Source organism: Pithys albifrons, chromosome 6 (genome assembly GCF_047495875.1).
Source record: "Pithys albifrons albifrons isolate INPA30051 chromosome 6, PitAlb_v1, whole genome shotgun sequence".
Taxonomy (NCBI): domain Eukaryota; kingdom Metazoa; phylum Chordata; class Aves; order Passeriformes; family Thamnophilidae; genus Pithys; species Pithys albifrons.
The window spans coordinates 62,565,357-62,584,926 of NC_092463.1; the positions used below are offsets into that span (position 1 = coordinate 62,565,357).

Consider the following 19,570-nt stretch of genomic DNA (forward strand, 5'->3'; position numbering starts at 1 on the left):
GTTGCTTTCAGGGCCTGCCAAGGCTTTGTTTATTTTGATGAAAATGAGCAGCAGAGTTTTAGCATCCAATGAATGTGGTGCAATTTTGCCACAAAAAAAAACCCTGATGTGCACGTGTTCACTTCTTCCCAAATGTCAGCGTTTATTGGAACAAGCATGGCTATACTGGATCATATGGAAGAAAGCTCAGGTGGGCTGAACTCTCTGCCACTTCTTTCAGGGATCCCACTGTGTGCACACACCTCAGCCTGGGACTGGCTGTCCTTTTTGCCTTTTGGCAGAGTTAGCTCTGGAATGGCATTGCCACATGTGAAAAAGGACATAAAAAAGCTTGTCTGTGTTTCCCACCTAAGCACCTAAGCTTTCCTGAGCTGTCCCTGCAGGAATATGTTTCATCCTGCCTGAGTTCTGGAGTCCACCCAGTCAGCAATCACCACTGCTGATGTCACCCACAGCTGAAAAGCTGCAGGACTTGGGGCAGCAGAAATATTTCTGTATAGCTGTTTTTGCAGGGTCTTCCTCCTGCTAATAAGTATTAAAATATATATGGATGTAGGGTGAATCTCCTTCCTCCATCCTCCCTGGGTGTGGTCCAAGCAGATCAGGGCAATTCCTGCATCACCATCCTCGGTGTGAGTGTGAGAACTTTTTGTTTGCTGTGCATTTTGGTGATTCCCCATTTTGAGCCAAGATGAAACCTGTGCCACATCATTACACAGTATTGCCAGTTCTGTTTATTAATCACTTATCCATCCTGTTTTGGCTGAGTAATCTAACTACTGTACATGTTATTTTATTAATTTCTATTTTATTAGTGAAACCTCCCCAAATACCCTTCCAGAAAAGCCACAATATCCTCTCACTGTCCACAGCTGCTTAGTTTTCCATACATTTCATGTCCTCCCAGATTAGTGTAAAATAATATATCACTGATCTGGCACATATTAATCCAGTAACTGAGAAATCTTAGTTCTTCAGTGTTTACAAGCTGTTGAAATTCTAAGTTGTAAGTTAAAAGGAACATACACCTTGTTTATCATGTTTTTCCTTTTTCTTTTAGTGAGCAGCAGCTCTGTGTGAATAATTCATATGTTTTCATATGGGCTATATAACACTATTTTAGCCAATAGGACGAATGATTAGTCAGTGTTTTTAAAGCAAATGGGTTAAAATACACAGAACTGTGCTGAGGTAGCCTTTAGTGCCTTCTTTTAATGGCAGGGCTGTGGGTGATTTGGACTTCAGATGTCCCTTGTTATTGACCTTTGTTGTACCAAAGCAGCAGGGGGAATGTGTGCTGCCATCACACAGATGGCAGAGGAGCAGCAGTGTCCTGCAGGTGTGGTTGTTGCTCTCATTCTGTTGTCTCCACATCTATTTTCCATCACTCCTATTTTTGCCAGATTTGAATCCCTTGAAAGGCAGTTTTCCATGCCTGGTGTCTCAGGGAGACATTGTTGAGGAAAACCAGAGTGATTCAGCCCATTGAGAGCATGACTGAGGGAGGACATGTATTGTTTTGCTCCTGCTGGAGGGCTCTGCTGCCCCACCTCTCTTTGCCTGGTCTCCCCTATTGTGTTGTGGTGTGGTCTTTGGGTTTGTTGTCTGTAATCGCACTGCTCGCTGCGGGTGATCTCCCTGTTCAATCCTGGCAGAGGGAAGGGATTGGAGTCTGACTCAGATCCAGGGGCTCCCAAAGCAGGCTCCAGACTTGGAAGCTGAGCTGGCGGGGGGGGAGTATAGGCAGACACAACTGGGCTTGGAAAGTCAATGTGGAGCGTGGGGGGACAACACAAAACTGGCTGAGACTCCAGCTGGGAGCCCAAAAATGAGAGGGAATGGAGCCAGAGGAAGGTTGATAAAGGGAGTCTTGGGGAAATCTTTAATCATCAAGGGCAGAAGAGCAAGAAAATAAGATTAGAGGGAAAATTGGGGCTGTATGAAAAATGAGAATCTTAGCTGGGCTGCGATGGTGGGGAAGAAGCCTTGGACGGGGATACACTGGGAGGGACAGGGCTGTCCCAAGGTGGATGTGTGTGCAACATTCCCAGCACTGCTTGTGCTCTAGGAAAAACCAGCCTTGATTATTATCCAGCACATCACTGGAATGGCATCCCAAAGCCCAGCTTTTAGTGAGGTTATTTCAGTTTTTCATTGCCATCTTTTTGATGAAGTCTGCAAGGAAAGGAAAAGAAGTTGTTCCCAGGTCTTTTTTTGCCTCTGATTTATTTTTGAAGGGGTCATGAACCTAATTTTAAAATAAAAAAAAACCTTTACAAATATAAAATAATGCTTTCTCTCAAGATGAGCTATGTAAGTGTTGTGTTAATGGAACATTATTTTCATCCTAATTCCTTTTCTGAAACACCTGTGTGAAGAATGTATATTGAATATTGGGTGTTATTGGCAAAAGCAACAGCTATGATCTCATGAGGCATTCTGCCTTTAGTCAGACTTTATGCTTTTTCCAGCTTTTGTCCTGATTTAAGTCAAATAATGGAATTTATACATACTCGCTTTGCTTGGTTTAAGTTTAAAATTTCTACAAGTGACTGTTCCAGAAGAAACCATGCATTTTTCCTTTAAAAATAAAAAGGTATGTGAGTATGTATATATTTGGCATACTTAACATGATTTCTTGAGAAGACATAATTAAAATAAAACTACTAATAATAATAAAAAAGAGGGGTCTGAGGGTGGTATATCCACACAATGACTAATTATGATGTGGTTTCTCATCCCTTACCTTGAAATGCTGTTTATACAGAGGAACACATATTCTCCTTTGAGAAAAAGGTTTTTCTGGGAATTTTACACCTTGCCTTTGGAGCTTGGGTACACACATCAGCCTTTGTGGTCCTGATATGATGTCTTGAAGGGTCTGTGGGGGAAACTGGTATTGGGGAAGAGCTGGCAAATGAAATATTCCTGAGAGTCACAGGGCTCCATCCAAGATGTTCCAAATAACCCTTCCACCTGGAAAGTGCATTGATGGCAAGTCTGAAATGGCCTTAACAGTCAACAGCTTTCCTGCTTTGGTCAGTATTGACAAACTCTTAGGCAGATGCTTCTCTTTACTGGCACATGAAGTACAATTACCAAAGATCAATAGTTTTTTACATATATGTATATATATATATATATATATATATATATATATATATATATATATTTATATATATATTTATATATATATATTTTTTTATATATATATATATATGTGTGTGTGTGTGTGTGTATATATATATATACACACACACATATGTATGTATATGTATATGTATGTATATATACATATATATATATATAAAAATAAAAATATTGCCATATATATATTTATGGTGACAGGAGCAGAAGGTCATACTCTTGCTGAAAACATGAGACAGCAAAGTCACCTTCTACTACTACTTCTAAAGATCTTGATGATACTTTTGAATAGTCAGACCTCAGCCCAAGAGGCTTTTCCTGATACTCTCACTTGCCTTGGTAAGGGCTGGATACAGTCAGATATACAGGAGGGAGCAGGACAATGTCTATGAATCCAGAATGGAGTTAAGTTTGTTCATCATGACCCTGGGATGGTTTGCATTCTCCTGCCTCATCACTCCTAACCTTCATCTTAACCCTTTTTCAGAAAAGCAGCCACATGGAAGTGCTTTGGTAAAGCATAAAGGAATTGAAACACATGATTGTCTTTTATTGAGCGAGACAAAATATTGCCATGCTTGGACACATTAAAAATACTTACTGCAGAATATATTATTTCTTTTTTCTTAAAAAAAAGAAGCAAATTTATGCAGGAGTCTCCCTGACCCCATCTTTTGTGTTGTGTTTTCCAAGACCCTTTTTTTCCCCTTTTGCCCTTTCTCTCCCCACTCAGAGGTGTCCAGCTCTCTACCTCAGGTGTTCCCACAGGCAATTTCCCTGGATAAACCTGCACCTCTGAGCCAATCTGTGGGGTTTCCCACCAAGCTTCTCAAAGCTCAGAAGCAACTGAAACTAAGTTATAAGTGGGAACAAATTAAGCAAAGTAAATTGTAAGGGTCACTACCAGTTTTTGCCTCAAACTATGGAAGGCTCATGTGTGATTGAGGCGTGATAAGTTGTCATGGGTGAAGCACCAAGAGGCAATGGAGATTTGTATAATCTTAATTTAAACCATGTCATTTTGGGATATAATGCCATTCATGCAAGATGCAATGGAGAATTATATAATCTTATTTTAACTTATGTAATTTTGAGATATTAGTACCATTCATGTGTATGGTGGGGTCTTTGCATGACTATACAGACTACTCAGCAGTAATTTCTGTGCAATTTCCAAGTTGCTCCTTATAAAAATGGAGGATCTGTGCCTCTGGTACAGACCTGGAATCTCTTTTCACTGCCATTTGGAGGGAGCATTCATGGCATGCAGTTGGCATATGCTCCTTCTCCATCAGAGTATGTTATTGGTATTGACTATTACTAGATGTTTCCAAAGGCTTTATTATGGTTAAGCCACAGAGTTTGGAATCAATCCACCGAACATATTAGGTATAATTATCACACTATTTTATTAACCCGATGCATTTTATCCTCAGTGCTTTCCAAAAGGATTCTCATCCCTTTGGTTCAGTCGAAGCAATGCTGTCTTATTAAGTGTTTGCAAAATTGAATCCTATCAGGTTGTTGCTGTGGAGTAGTGGGCAGCATCTACTGCCTGCTGTGAGTAGGAAGGCACTTTTCTGAAAGTGTTTGGGAAAGAAGTGGCACATTTTGGCTTTTCCATGGGGGAAGAAAGGCTGCCTGGAGAGGTGGAAGCTTCTCCCCTTGAGCTGGATTTTCTGCACAGCCCTGTATTTCCTGGACTGGCAAGGCAGACAAAACCCAGCAAAGAGCACATGTCCTCAGTCTTTTTCTAAGAGAGTTCAGCTGAAGAAGATTGCATTTCATGGCTTTTTGCTTTAGCATATTATTGGAGGGGCCGGAGAAAATTGTCAATTTTATTGCTGGCTGTGTCTTATCTGATTCATCTGATGCTGCAACCTGGCTTTATCTGCTTTTAGTACATACTCCTCTGAAATCTCTGCTCATGCAGGTAGCAGTAATGAGCATTATGTAATAACTGCCTTCAGATGGCTCTTTCCAGCCTGAGCTAGATTTTCCCAAGGAATGAGCCTGCAATTGCCAATTGTGTGTGTATCACACTTAGCTCCTTCTTTTTCACTTTAATTATTAAAACACAAGCATAGAAAAGTACATTTTGCTTGGGAATTACTTGTTAGGTGACATTTTAGCAGAGAAGCAGGAGGAAGATGCAAGGGTTTCTTCTCTACTTTTTAAATATGTAGAAACATGAAATGTCCCAGTAACATGCAGTGACCCTGGAGGAGGCTTAATACACTCTGTACCTTGAAGGATGACTTAAAAATCCTAGTTATTCCTCATCTAGAGAAACAGGGGGAAATGAAAGAATGTCATGAAGCAGTGAAGTTGGGCCCGAATTTGCCTGCATGTTCTTTTTTTGCTTTCTGACATGTTTTGTGGGAACTTCACTCAACTTGCCATATTCAGCTCAACACTTCCTGTCAAGATGGTTTTTACATCAGGAGGAATCCTTTTGTCCTAGGAGTTAAGTTTACATTCCAAAGCCTCAACAGTGAGATGATTTGCCCCCACGTTGCAAGAAAAGGATATTTTTTTATCTTTGTAAGCCATGGCTTACTCATGAATAAGACCAGTTAAATTGTAAGGGTGCGGTTGTGTGCGTTCGTGAAAGGACAGTGTAAAATAAAATACAGGTGTTCTGCTTCTTGAATGTGCCTGGAAAAGGAACAAGGCAGCCTACAGGCTTTTCAGGTGTGAGTCCAGTGTAGAGCCCTGTGGGTGGCTGAAAGCAGGTCAGTCACTGTAGTTGCCTCCTCTCAGTCCTGACTCCAACGCACTGAGCTACTCAGCTCTGGCACCGTTTCATGGCCACGGAGAGTATTGCATAAGACCCCTGGGGGCTGGGAAATCTCTTGCAAGCAAAGCCAGCGTTTTAGCCCTGAGAAGGTGCCAGCACTGCTCTGCTTGCACTGTGCTTCTTGGATAATGCTCAGCCGTATTTGGCTGCACGTTGTTGTGTGTTTGCTTGTTGTTAAAATATTAACTGCTGAAAACATTTCGCAGTAAAATCCCAGTTCCTTTGAAGCAGAGGAAAGCCTGTTGAGCTTCACTAGTGTGGGAGTGTGTTCTTCACACTGAAGATGGTTCAAAGCCATGCTGTGAACTCTTCCTATCCCTGTCCAGGCCATTCCCTTAGGAGTTGGACTCAATCCTTGTGGATCCTTTCCAGCTCAGAGTAGTCTGTGGTTCTGTAATAGGTGACACTGAAGATGGTTCAAAGCCATACTGTGAACTCTTCCTATCCCTGTCCAGGCCATTCCCTTAGGAGTTGGACTCAATCCTTGTGGATCCTTTCCAGCTCAGAGTAGTCTGTGGTTCTGTAATAGGTGATTCTGTGATTCTATATAACGTATTCTACTGAATATGATTGTTTTAAGTTAAAATTTGCTGGTTTTTGCACAGCACTATTCTTTTAAGTTGCACACTGCATTGTCATCAATAACTTGCATTATGCAGAGTCTTTACTACTAATAGTTTACTTGCTGTCCCTGAGAAAAAGATGCTTTGTTTTCTGAGTGCAAGCTTTGCAGGAGTTCTGGATGGTAAGAGCAAATGCTTGGGAGGCTGTGGTTGTAAATTTTCTTTCATTCCCTGAGCAGAGTGTGAGATATTCTTGCACTGCCTACATTCTGCTGCTGCAGAATTCCCTTTGCCACTGCCGAGCTGAGACATTGCCCTTGTCCCACCCATGGTGGGAGGCTTTCCATGAAGCTCCAAGGCTGTGAAAAACAAAGATCTTAGTGCTACCTGTAGCAATACTTGCAGTTTAAAAACCTAGTCTTTGATTGCTCTGAGAAGTAACCTGAGCAGCAGTGTGAGGTTTTCCTCCCCAGGGAACATCCTGAGGTTTCTTGGAGGGCTTATGGAAAGCACTGGGAAGCGTCACTCCTTTGACCTTAATACTGTTTAAAAAGTGCTAAAATGATCCAGGGAAGGATGAGCCTCAAAAAAACCTTGGCCCTTTCCCCATAATTTGTATTTTCAGATGCTCAAACTAGTTGTTGAGCAAATGCAAGGTGTCTATTTTAAGCCCCTGCATGTCAATGTCTGACTACAGATGGCTCCGTGAAGCAGAGTTGGGAGAAGGGAAATGTTAGACACTAAGATATTGTTGCTAAGAGATTTTAGTACACAGTATGCTAACATGTGCTGGCAAATTTGGGAACTGTAGCAGCAGCATGCTCAGGGAGAAAAACAATTTCCCTGGGGAAGAAACTGTCTTCAAAGGACTATTTAAAGGATAGTAACATTATTGTGCTTTGTTGTATCGAGAACTGACGAAGATGAAATTGTCCTTCAAGCAGATAATGTAGAGACAACATCCAAAAGGTAAAGCTAAATCCTGCTATCCAATGAAATAGAAGTGGAGATTGAAAAGAAAAAGAAAAAAATTACTTTGGGGTTAAAATTAATCAAGTTTCAAGATTAAAGGTGATGGTTGTTGGTATTTTGCCATCTGCTGGACATCAGATATATTAATATACACTGTTCCTTTCCAAATGCATTATACTGAGCTTGTGCTACATTATATAATTAAAAGTGTTCAGAGTTCTCCTCTGTCCATGAAAGATGATGTAGGAAAATGCTGAGTATGATTTTTTTACTTATAGTTTCATAACATTACTATAGAGTAATTTAGGCAAATTGTCAGCATTTTATTGTCCTGGTGGGGAATGTGGGTTATTTCTGCAATTAATATAAAATTTTACTGGCTAATATTAAAAAAAAAGAAAAAAGAAATTAAAATTTACTGCTTTTCTTTATTCTTTTTTATTGCAGTGAGTTTTACTGAAACTTGAAAATGCTATACCTGAAATATAGCTTCAAATGGATAAAATTTATCAATTAATTGCATTTTTTAAATTAAAACCTTTTAGTTCTGATATATTTTCAGCAAACCCATTATTATCTCATTAAATACAAAGTATTTCCCAGCTATAAACTTCTCAAAATGGTGACTTGCTTCTGACATATTTCTGATTAATGTATTATATCTCAACTTCAAAGCTGATCATTTTTTAATGAAGTTGGGGAGTGGGTCTCCATAACGTCATCATGTGTGTCTTCTTGAGGTCATGTTTCTTGTCATCCACAGTGTGAGTGTTCAGGAGTGCTGTGAGATAAAGAGAGGGAATTAGGGATATTAATAGTGTGTTAATCAAGCATTTGGGGTTTGTTCTTCAATGACGTGAACTAAGAAACTTCTGAGGGTTTTATTTTTCAGTGTGATTGCCTCAAAGCCAAAAATCAACTGTAATCAATGCAACTCCAAAATTGTGGGATGATACTTTGCCCTTTTGAGTGTGCAGAGTGAAAGAGAATTCATGATTATTCAGCTTTTCTATTTTAGATTGCAAGGCTGTGGTAATCGTGGAGGATTTCCTAACTGGCTGAGAAAAAAGACCCATTTTGAATTCTTAACATCTTCTCTGATGGAAAATACCTGCAATTTATGTTGTGGTTTGAGCTCAGAAATTTGCCAAGTTGTCACATTCTGCTAGGGCATGACCACAGAATGCATTTCCTAAGAAAAGTTCATGAGGTGTTCTGGTATTTTTTGAATAAATAAACATGCTTCCAAGTAGGAGCTCTCTGAAAGTACATAAGGAGCCAACAGGGCTCGATCAATAAATTTTTCTCCCACACCTATGGAAAAGAGATTTGCAACACAGATTGTTTCTTGCTTTTCCAGGCTGAACTCCATCTGTGCCACTGAGGAGAGTTATAAAATCTACATGCTTCTCCCATAGGAGAGCAACTAATGCACATTCTTTTCAGATTTAAATTTCTTTTTCAGTTTGCAGAGCATGTTGAGTGGTTTTGTGTCCCTGTTTATCAGGGGTGGAACCTCTCAGTGCTTTGTGCTACATGGGCAGGGTCAGACATCCATGGGAATGGGGTCTTAATTCAAAGTTAACAACCTAAATTTCACTTTCTAGTGTCCTTGTGGATGACTGCTGTGTGTTTGATGGTACACCGTGGCAAAATTCAGAACTCCAAACAGTCTTTGCATCTTCTTTTCATTAGGAAGAGCTTTGCTTTCAGGAAGACATGACAGAAAAGAAATATGTTGAAGTTTAACTATGTTATATTTCCCACAGGAAACACCATCAGGTTTTTGTATCAAATTAATCACCTCCAAAGGTTGTGGTTATAATGGAATGGTTTAGGGATTGCCTTGGTGTTGGATTATTATTTCCCTATTGAAGCTATGGGGACAATTGTTGATAGGATTTTTGTCTGGAAACTTACTCTTAAAAATTACAACACTTAGTTTATTTTTAATCCTAAGAAAACATATCCTTGTTGGGATACATGGAAGATGTTTCCAGCTGTCTTTTATTTAAGGAAGGGACCCCAACCATTCCTTCTGAATTCCTGGGTGTTAATTCCTCACGTGTCTCTGCTGGTAGTGACTCTGTGGGTGCTCGAGTGGTGTTTCTTCACTGTTCAAATAACACAGTCCTTGGTGGAACAAGAAATAATTGATGATTTTAGAAGTCTGGTTTCAGTGGTTACAGTCTTATTCATGGGGTTCTATCACTGCCCTCTTGCAGTTCCCACTGAGTGATTTCCATCAGAGAATCTTGTCTGCCCACCTGCATTTCCACTGCCTGGAGTCTCAGTTTGCCCTGGGACGGAGTTCTGTCCTCTAGGGTACAATGTCATACCTGAGCTCATTGCCATTTCAAGCTTTCTGGAAAAGCCATCCATTAAATAAGCACTGTGGAGAAGCAGAGGCAAGGGAAGGGTGAGCACAGCAGTCCTGAAGGAAAGAATAAAGAAATGCGATTTCAGCAGAAAGGGAAATTGTCTGGAAGAGAAGGGAAAGAGGAGGAAAAGCAAGTGGGGAGTGCTGGTGCCTTATGTGCTTGCTGTGAGTTGCAGCTACAGCCTTGCAGCCCAAACTGCTCCCTCCACTCTTCAGCTGGGCACTGCCTTTGAGAACTTTGGGCCTCACCTTGTCTGTACTTTAAACATGTGCAGCAGCTTGGATTGACTGAGACATAAATGAACTAAGAGATGCTCTCCTCTGTCCCACGGGAAAAGTTTGTCAAAGTTCATTACCTGGATTTAGGAGGGGACAACTTCAATTTCTCTTTTTTTTGCTGTTGTTTCTCCTTGAGTGGAGCAGTTTGTTCCAAATGGCGATAATGTAATTTAGTCTTGTCTTTTGCCTTTCAGGGACTAACCTATAAAGCTCTAAAACTGTGTTTGTTAAGAGGCTACAAAGATCATGCTCTAATTTAATATAATGTCTACCTGTTACACATGTCGAGAGCAGAAAAAAACCAATAGGGAAAGGTTAGTGCCAGGTAAAGTGTACATATAATTTCCAGTTTCCCAAAAGGAACAAAACACTGCATTAATCTTGATAAAAAAATGTAAATACTTGAAAGTGAGTAAATTAATAGCTTGAGAACTGCATTTATGAGGCTGAGTTGGTGAGTCAGTGCTACTCATCTCTGATGCAGAGTCTGAAAACATTCTGAAACTCTGTCACACTGAAACCTGTGACAGGACATCTGGCCAGTCTCACTGTTCACACAAAGTAGTTTTATTTGCCATTATTTCAACTGAATTTCTTTGGGGAACAGGATTCAGTAGAGCAGAACTAACTAGATGCCTCAGATGTCTCATTTCTGACTTGACCCCTGAAAGTGCTTGTGCCCAGAGGGAACGTTTCTGAGTGTGCTATCAGAGAGCCAGAGGTGAGAGCATTGCTGTGCCAGGAGGAAAAGAGCCCCTTGTGCAGGTGCCTTGGCAGTGTTGGGGCTCTCAGTGCCTGTCCCGTGCCCTGTGCTGCACCAGCAGTGCTGGGATGCTCCATGCCCTGCTGCTCCCCCAGGCTCTGCCTTGCAGCTGCTTCATTCATTCCACTTTCCACTCATCTGAGCTGTCCCTCGGTTACCACCCGCAGCATCTCACCAAGTGTCAGCTAAACTCCCTCTCTCCTTCCTTTAAATTGGCAGCCCAGCATGTGGCACTGCCTGGCACGGCACACGGTGGGGCACTGCAGCCAGTTAGTGGTTTGAAAGGCACTTGTGCCTGTGAGACAGTGCATGAGGTGCTGGGGGACTGTGGCAAGCCTGGCAAACAGCTGTGTGAGCACAGAGGCAGTGGCCATGCTCTGTGTGGCACTGCCTGCCAGTGACAGCCAGCTCTGCTCTCCGTGCCAGGGCCTTGCCCAGTGACTTGATACCCCCTGGCTTTGTGCTTCATGGCCCTCAGTGGGTCTCACTGCCACCTGTTTCAATGAGTCCACCCTTTTTTCTCACAGTGACACTATGAAGGCAGAGTATTGTGGAAACAGGAGGTGATGCTCCATGGTTTGCCCCAATTTTCTTCTTATTTTGTATGAGTTACCTCCTGCTAAGACCCATCTTCCTGCTTAGCTTTGCTTTCACCTGCTTCCAGGATCCATCTTCCTGCTTAGCTTTATTTTCTGCTCTCTTCCCTGGTGTAGGAACCTCCCCAGGCCAGTCATGTATGTTATCAAAGGTAACTTGATCATAATTAGGTTAACAGCCTTTGTGGGGTCAATTAAACTTGGGAGGGAACTGATAAATGATTCACTTTGGTTACTGTCATTTGTATAAAATCACCTCTAATGATGATTGAAAAATAAAACCCACCCCAAGATCATTTCTTCTCTCTGTATTGTACAGTAGAATGTGGCAGAGATCCCAGCCAAACGTGTGCAGCAGAGAAAAATCCTGGTTTGGATTGAAAAGCACTGTGCTTGAGCTCCTTAGTCAGGCTTTTCTGCTGGGCTTTGATGGACACCATGCTGGGACACTGCAGGTGAAGTCTTTCTGATTCCAGAGTACAGACACCCTTTAAAAAAGGGCAAAAAAGCAGCAGATTTTAGTGGAAACCGGATGTGAGTGATTTTTAAAAATTTTTATAAGATGCACAAACAGGTTTTATCAGGTTTGCAGGATAACAGGACAGAGGACATGCAGATTTTTGATGCAAGGTGAGTGTCAAAAGGAGAGAATGAAAGGAACATTTGCTGCAGGAATGAAAGAACCTGAATTGCTGTATGTGCAGTTTCAAAAGCTGCAATTTTTGAAGCTTCAGGACAACAGAGTCTGTGGATGGCCTCTGGTTGTAAAGTGCTACCCCCAGCCTTCCATAGTGATATTTCCTGTCCATAAACACCCATGTGATGCATTTGGATGACTGGAATCCAGTTCCTACTGGAATTGGAAACACTTTCACTGTAGTTTTGCTGCCTGTGCTACTTTTTCAGTGCCAAGAGGAGTTGTCTTGTGATCAAAAGAAACCTCAAACAAACCCTTCTTTCCTGCCACAACCTCTCCATTTTACATCTAACACTTGTCTACAGAACATCCTGAAAAGCCAACTATGGCTATTTAAAACCATGTAAATGATGAAGCATGGGGAGAATCAAACTCTAGTATTTTCTGCCAAGACTCTGCATTAGTATTTCTGAAGTACAAAGAATTTTAGTAGAAATATAGAACTTCAGTTGGTCTCTGATTTGGTTTTTCATCTTGAGCAAGGGGAGAACTTAGTGTCACCTTAATTTGGTCCAAGCCCTGGCTGTTGTGAAGACCATTCACTTCTCCTAATGCATTAGCACTTCCATTTTTATTTGTGCACACTAACTTGGGACACATTTAAGATACATTTGGCTGGAAAAGGGGCTGCAGTCTCCCTGCTTTGTAGTTTGCAACTCTACAAATTTAATGAGTGCAATTTTGTGTCTTTCCGATTTTTGTCTGACTTTACTTTCTCCCACACACTTTACCCATCAAATTCAAGTGGAGTATATTGATGTCATGCCAAGGAATATTTGTACTTTTTAGCTTTTTCTTGCTTTCTTTAGCTCTTAACATATTTTCCCTTCATTTTGCTGTTCGGGTTTTACATACTCTTTTTAGCGAGTGGAAACGAATTAAATTGAGAAAAATGGTTCCTTCTGAATCCAGTGCTTGATTCAAAGCAAGTACAGGAACAATTCCCTGTCAAGCTGTCTCTGAGTTATCTGGAAATATCTGGGTTTTTTTTTTCAAGTAATAAAATGTATTTATCACTTGAAGAGCATGTTTATACTTGAGGTTTAAAATCTGGTCTGCATCAAAACCTCTTCCATATGAGGAGCATGGCTGCAGTCTAGCAAGCTGCCTGTCACTGCTGAATTCCCTGCTGGAAGTTTCCATCCTAATTAGGGCTGATGTCAAGGAGAGGTGTTAGAGAAGTTGCTTAGAATGCACAGAAAACCTCAGGCTACACATACGACCCTGTCCCAAGGCAGGCTGCAGAATGGAAAAGTTAAAAGAGAGCAGTGTATGGCTCTGCTGTTGCTTTTCCTGTGCTGTGTGACAGGGAGGATGAGGAGCAGTTCCCCTCTGGGGCTGTGCAGAGCAGCCTGAGGGCCACCTTCTGCTGTGTTGGCCATGCTGAGAAGCAGTTCCTTTCTGGAGGAGTTCCTGGGATGGAGATTGGCTTACTGGTGGTTAATATGGTTGTTTTCAGATGGTTATTTCAGGTGGTGGCGAGGTGGCAGTGCCCCAACCTGCCTGTCTCTGACCTCCCTAGCACAGAATCACTAATGGTTTGGGTTCAAAGGAACCTTAGAGACCATCCAGTGCTACCCCTTGCCATGGGCAGGGACACTTCCCACCAGTCCAGGCTGCTCCAAGCCCTGTCCAACCTGGCCCTGGACACTCCCAGGGATGGGCAGCGATCTGATCTTTGCAGATACCATGATGTGCACAAGCCTTGTAACATATCTGAGAGGACGTGCAATCTAAAAGCAGCGGCAGGATTGAGTTGAACCAGTGTTACTGATTCATTCTAATGCATTTTTCCCCCAGCAACCCATCAGCTTTTGATGTGGCACAACTGAAAAGTGCCCAAAGCAAAGCATTTCCTTACTGTTAATATTGCACTGGGAAAATAATTGCATGATTTTCACTGGCAAGTGTGGTGATATTATAAATTCCTGTTAATTGTTTAAAGGACAGAAATCATTATTATGCACATGCCATGGTCATGGCTGCTGAGGATTATTTTAGAACACAAGTATAAATGTGTGGAGTGTAATTTCTAGATGATATACAAATGTGGAATGGAATTTCTGCCATGAAATAGGCACATTTGAAATGAAAGGGAAACAAAATTACTGTTATTTACCTGTTGCATTGGATAGAAATGTTTAATGGAACAAGAAATAATTTTCCAAGGAAAAAAGATGGAAGCTGAAAAGCATTAAAAAAGAAATTGAGGGAAAATGTAGGTTCAGGTTACGAACATGATAAATGGTGTGTTCAGATGTTTACTTTAAATTTTGTGTGGTAACATAAAGAAATTATTGTGATACTGCATTATACTTGTGTACAAGACTTGCTTGTATTTTAACTAGCCAGTAGATTTGCTAACCCAAACTAAATCAGTCTGTCCCTCTTTACACCAACTATTGCTTGCTTAGTCCACAATTAAAATCAGAGATTACATCACCGTGTTTGAAACCATTCATGTAAATTCTTCTGCAAGGATTTCCAGGGATGCAAAGAAAGAAAGGATTCATGATAATCCCATCCAGTTTGATTTAGGAGTACTGCAGTGCATTCTTTTTCCTAAGGCAGTGCACCCATACCCACAGCAAAGAATCATCACAATCCCGTGTTTCAATGGGACCTCTTCCAGTTGTGGTAGGATGTATAGAAAGTTCACTCTGAGGATCATTTACAAAAGTCATTGTAGAGAGTCATTTAGAAAAGACCTCCAAGATCATCAAGTCTCACTATTAACCAAGTAGGAGACTCACTGAAGACAGGAGGTGCTGGATGAGAAGTGCATGTGTTTTCTGTGTGTCATTATTTTATCTTTAGGTGAAATGGATAGGGCAGTTCAATGCCTCCCTGCCATCCAATCCCGTCAGATCTCGGAAGCTCAGCAGGGTCAGCCCCGGATTAGTCCTTGGATGGGAGACCTCCTGGGCAATGCCGGGGGCTGTAGGTTCTAGTCCTGAGGACTTCACTGGCACTGTCCAAGCTCGCTCGGCCGTGGCAGATGAACCTCAGGACTGAAACGGTGGGGCCAGTTCTGCGCACGCTGAGCCTCACCTAAAATCCACTGCGCAGGCTGGAAGGGCACGTGGGGACAGCCCTGCCCAAAGCTTCATTTGGGAAGCCGAGCCACACACACACAGGTGAAATGGATGCAATTGTCATGATTGAAGCCTGCTCTGAGTATACCATTTACAGCAAGTTTGAAAAAGCTCATGTACATAGTAGTCAAGGTTTTCTGTCTCTAGCTTGTAGCTTGTCTCCATTTGTCAAGGATTTCCACATTATAGTTTGGTTTGGTAGATAGTAAATAAACTTGTCCACTCAATTCCCTGTGCTGAGGACAGAAATAAGACCTTATGCCTCTTACATTAAAAATATTACATTAATTGTACTCATACACCTCCCTAAGGCCATTCCTCCTTCCTTTGTGTGATTCTTCATCCCTGAGATCTGTGGAAAGGCACAAATCAGCAGATAATCTTTCCTGGTCATCAGCTCAGAAATTTCCCTGAGTTTCCATGCATTCCTCATTTCTGACAATAGCCCTGTATCCAGGAGAGTCCTAAAACTGGATTTTTAAAAATATTTTTTTTTACTTGCACCCTGTAGATGTAGAAGCTTCTGTGGGAAAGGTGAGCCCAATAAATGCCTTGAACATACACCAGGAAAGCCACAGAGCCATCGGGGAACAGCATCTGACAGCTGCAAAATGGGGCCAGAAGAGGGAATTGCTCAATATTCAGGGCAAAAACAGAAGAAGAAAAAGGGAGGAGGGGACAGCAATGGCATAACCAAATGACTTTCCTCATAGCTGGTGGAGATGTTTCTCTTTCTAAGTGCATTTAGATGAGAATTCTGAATAGATAGTTACACATCTGTGTTCAACAACCAGAAAATAAAGCAAATGCCAATTGTTATTTCAGAACTTGGTTGTCTTGAGACAATTTAAACTCTGTACCTATGTATAACTTTAGAAGTTTCTCTCTTTCAATCCTTTTTTTTGGTGGCTTAGAGGTACCTGAATATTTGTAGTTCTTGATACTTCTTCCCTAGTTACCTCATGTGCTCTTACAAATAACATTTCTCAATGTTGTTTCAAAATGTCTGAAGAATGGGAGCAATACAGAGTTTTTGTGAAATGGAATGAAATGTGCCTGCTATTTCTTTCAGTGCTCTAACATGCTTGTTCTCCTCCTTGGTGAGGGAGGGCAATGTATTAATTGTTCCTCTTTTAATTGTGCCTGTTTTGCAATCCTTTAGGTGGCCATAATAGCGGGGAATTTTGAGCTGGCTGAATATATCAAGAATCACAGGGAAGCTGATATAGGTAAGCACGATCCTCACAGCCACTGCAAATAACCTGCCCAATTTAAAGCCAGGCTTTTGCAAAGATGTTAAATCTGGTTCTGTGTGAGCTACAACTACAGGGCTGACCACAAGGATCATTTCAGGGAGGTTTAAAGTGAATTCTTCTAAAAAAAATGAAGATGGAGAAAAAAGCTGAAATGTTTTCCAAATATGCTCTGAAAATGAAAATTTGACAGGTAACACATAAGAATGGTAGATGCTTTGTAAGGATAAATCAGTTTGTGACAGATTAAATACACATCCACATACATGGAAGAGCCAAATTGGCTCTTTCAGGCTGTTTTGGCATCACCCTAAAGCAGCTCTCAGGTAGGAATAGTTGGTTAGGAGAAGATGGAGAAAGATGATTCCCTACAATTAAATGAATATATGGCAGAAGCCAACCCTTGAGTCTGGTGCATGGCACTGGGTGAAGGGTATGGACAGCCATTAAAGGCCCCTGACAAACAAACCTTAAGGCTCTTTAAAGGTGTTTTACATAGAGAAATTTGCCATGAAAATCAAGACCAGTTTGATAGAAGTTGTTCCTAAAACAGTTTAATAAAAATTAATTAAAATACTTTAATTTAAGTTCATTAAAATTCCACCAGAAACACCCTGAAGCTGAACAAAAAAAAGGCATTTCTTTTGAAGCAGGACACTGTCATTGTTTGCACTGATTTAACTCAGGGATGCAAATCTACAACTTGGTAGTATTTAATTTATAGGGAGAATTAGAGCAGCTCACCTGAAATTTAAGGTTAAGGATTGCTCTGGATAAGGGACTGCTTTCCATTTCCTTTGCTCGTTGCATACGATCCGCAGGAATAGAATTAAACATTCTCTGTGGTAATGTCAATTTTTATAGCACATTCAACTGACAGAGCAAACTGAGGACACGTTGCATAAAAGTCATAACTTCTGCATGAAAGTTCATTATGACTTTGGAAGTTTTTCCTGGGATAGTTCCTTTCCATGTGAGAATTCTAGATCCTTCTGAATTTATTAGTAATCTATAAAAAATTAACTAAAAATAGACCAGTTATTCCTAATAGGTAGAGCATGTTGTTGTTTTTTATATTTACATCTGGCTAATGCTTTTATGACTTCATGAAATAAAGCAAACTGTTGTTTAGACTCAAATGTTCCCTTTATTTCTGCCCTGTTAGTTCTTGATAGTCTCTAAATTGTCCTGATGGCTTCGCTTTTCCATCAAAAAATACTGCCATGATTCACTTGCATTTTCTGCAAGGTGATGGTGAATTGAGCATATCTATTTAAATCAGTAGATTTATCTTAAAGAATAAATATCACTTTATGTTACTCCCTCTCACCTGATTCAATGTAGCTGGAAATTTTTCCTTTAAGATTTATTACTTTTTTAAAAAACCACCAACAACAACAAAAGTGAAGCCATCAAAATGTCTGTTTCTGGAATGTCTCCTAGTTGAAAAAAAAAAAAGGTAAATAAAAGAAGCAAAAAGCTGGGCTGAAAAGCTGAGAGCTGTATGATGGTGATAGGTGTGCAGAATGATGTCAGCATTTCTGCTTCATTTCAGCTTTTGCTTGTCCTGCTTGTCTGGTTATCCACTGTATCCATATAGTTCTGGATGTATTCCAACATAGATCATTTGTAATGTACCTCCTTAGAGGAACAGAGGGGGAAGGAATTGCAAAGAGCTTGGGAAGGATCCTCAGGGAGATAAGGACAGATCCTGCTGTCACATCACTTAGGGAACATTTCACCATTCATCTCTCAGAAAGTGTATTTTTGGTTAGTTGCACTGAACTTTGATATCAAAGTTGGACTGAACTTTGATATCAAACCAGTCCACTGAACCTTGTTGCTGTTAATTTAGGCTCATTTAATCATAATCACTTGGTATTCTGTAATTATTTTAAACTCAATAATCAGTTACCACTGTGGGAAATGCTTTGGTATATGTGCAACTTGGGGGGAGGGGGGGTGGTGTCTCTTCTCTGTGGGGGCTTAAGGTGCTTGAGGGTGAGCTGTTCAACCATGTCACAGTCAGCTTGTCAGTGACATTCATGAGTATTCACAGCAGTATTCACTGGAATGGGAGTTTGGGGAGAATCATAGAATCATAGAATCAGAGATTCGATTGGGTTGGAAAAGACCTCCAAGATTATCAAGTCCAACCCTTGGTCCAACTCCAGTCCATTTACCAGATCATGGCACTCAGCACCACGTCCAATCTGCATTTAAAGATCTCTAGGGATGGTGAATCCACCCCCTCTCCAGGCAGCCCATTCCAATGCCTGAGCACTCTCTCTGTAAAAAATTTTTTTCTGATATCCAACTTAAATTTCCCCTGGCAGAGCTTAAGCCCATCGTGCCCCCTTGTCCTATTGCTGAGTGCCTGGGAGAAGAGACCAACCCCCACCTGGCCAGAACTTCCCTTCAGGTAGTTATAGACAGTGATGAGGTCTGCACGTTGCTCTTGGTTCCTTGGACAAGAATCCACATTGCTCTTGGTTTCTTGGACAAGAATCCACATTGCTCTTGGTTCCTTGGACAAGAATCCACATTGCTCTTGGTTCCTTGGACAAGAATCCACATTGCTCTTGGTTTCTTGGGCAAGAATCCACATTGCTCTGGGAGAGGTTCTGACATAACCTTTCAGCTTTTAGTGATCCTCATGCACAGCAGCTTTAACCATAGATGCTTTTGAAATGCAAGCATAATATACAGCTAAATAATAGAAGTGGAAATAATCTTTTTCTTTCCAAACCAATCTACCTTCTTTCCTGGGAGTGTTGCCCTAAGGCTGGGAATATTTTGATTGGTGGCAGTGATTGGAGGCTGCACCTCAGTCAGGAGTTTTTATCTGGTGACAGAAACCAGTGAAAATATGAAAACCAGTATTTGCTTGAGATTTCTGATGTTACTTGGTGAGGAGCTACACTCTCCACCCCCATGTTTTGGCATGTGCCAATTTCCATTCCTCTTGGGTAATTTGGTTGTCCCAGACTGCTGTGGTAGGAACTGGCTAGTCCTTTGGTTGCAG

At 41.1% G+C, this 19,570-nt stretch overlaps 1 protein-coding gene across 1 annotated transcript in view; it reads left to right on the plus strand.

Moving 5' to 3' along the window:
• The window catches only part of SHANK2 (SH3 and multiple ankyrin repeat domains 2), a 283,596-nt gene that overhangs the window by 19,919 nt on the left and 244,107 nt on the right, over window positions 1–19,570 (plus strand). The window contains exon 9 of the mRNA XM_071559239.1: window positions 16,455–16,521. Coding sequence (XP_071415340.1) covers window positions 16,455–16,521 — 67 coding nt within the window. The remainder of the gene's footprint in view (window positions 1–16,454; window positions 16,522–19,570) is intronic.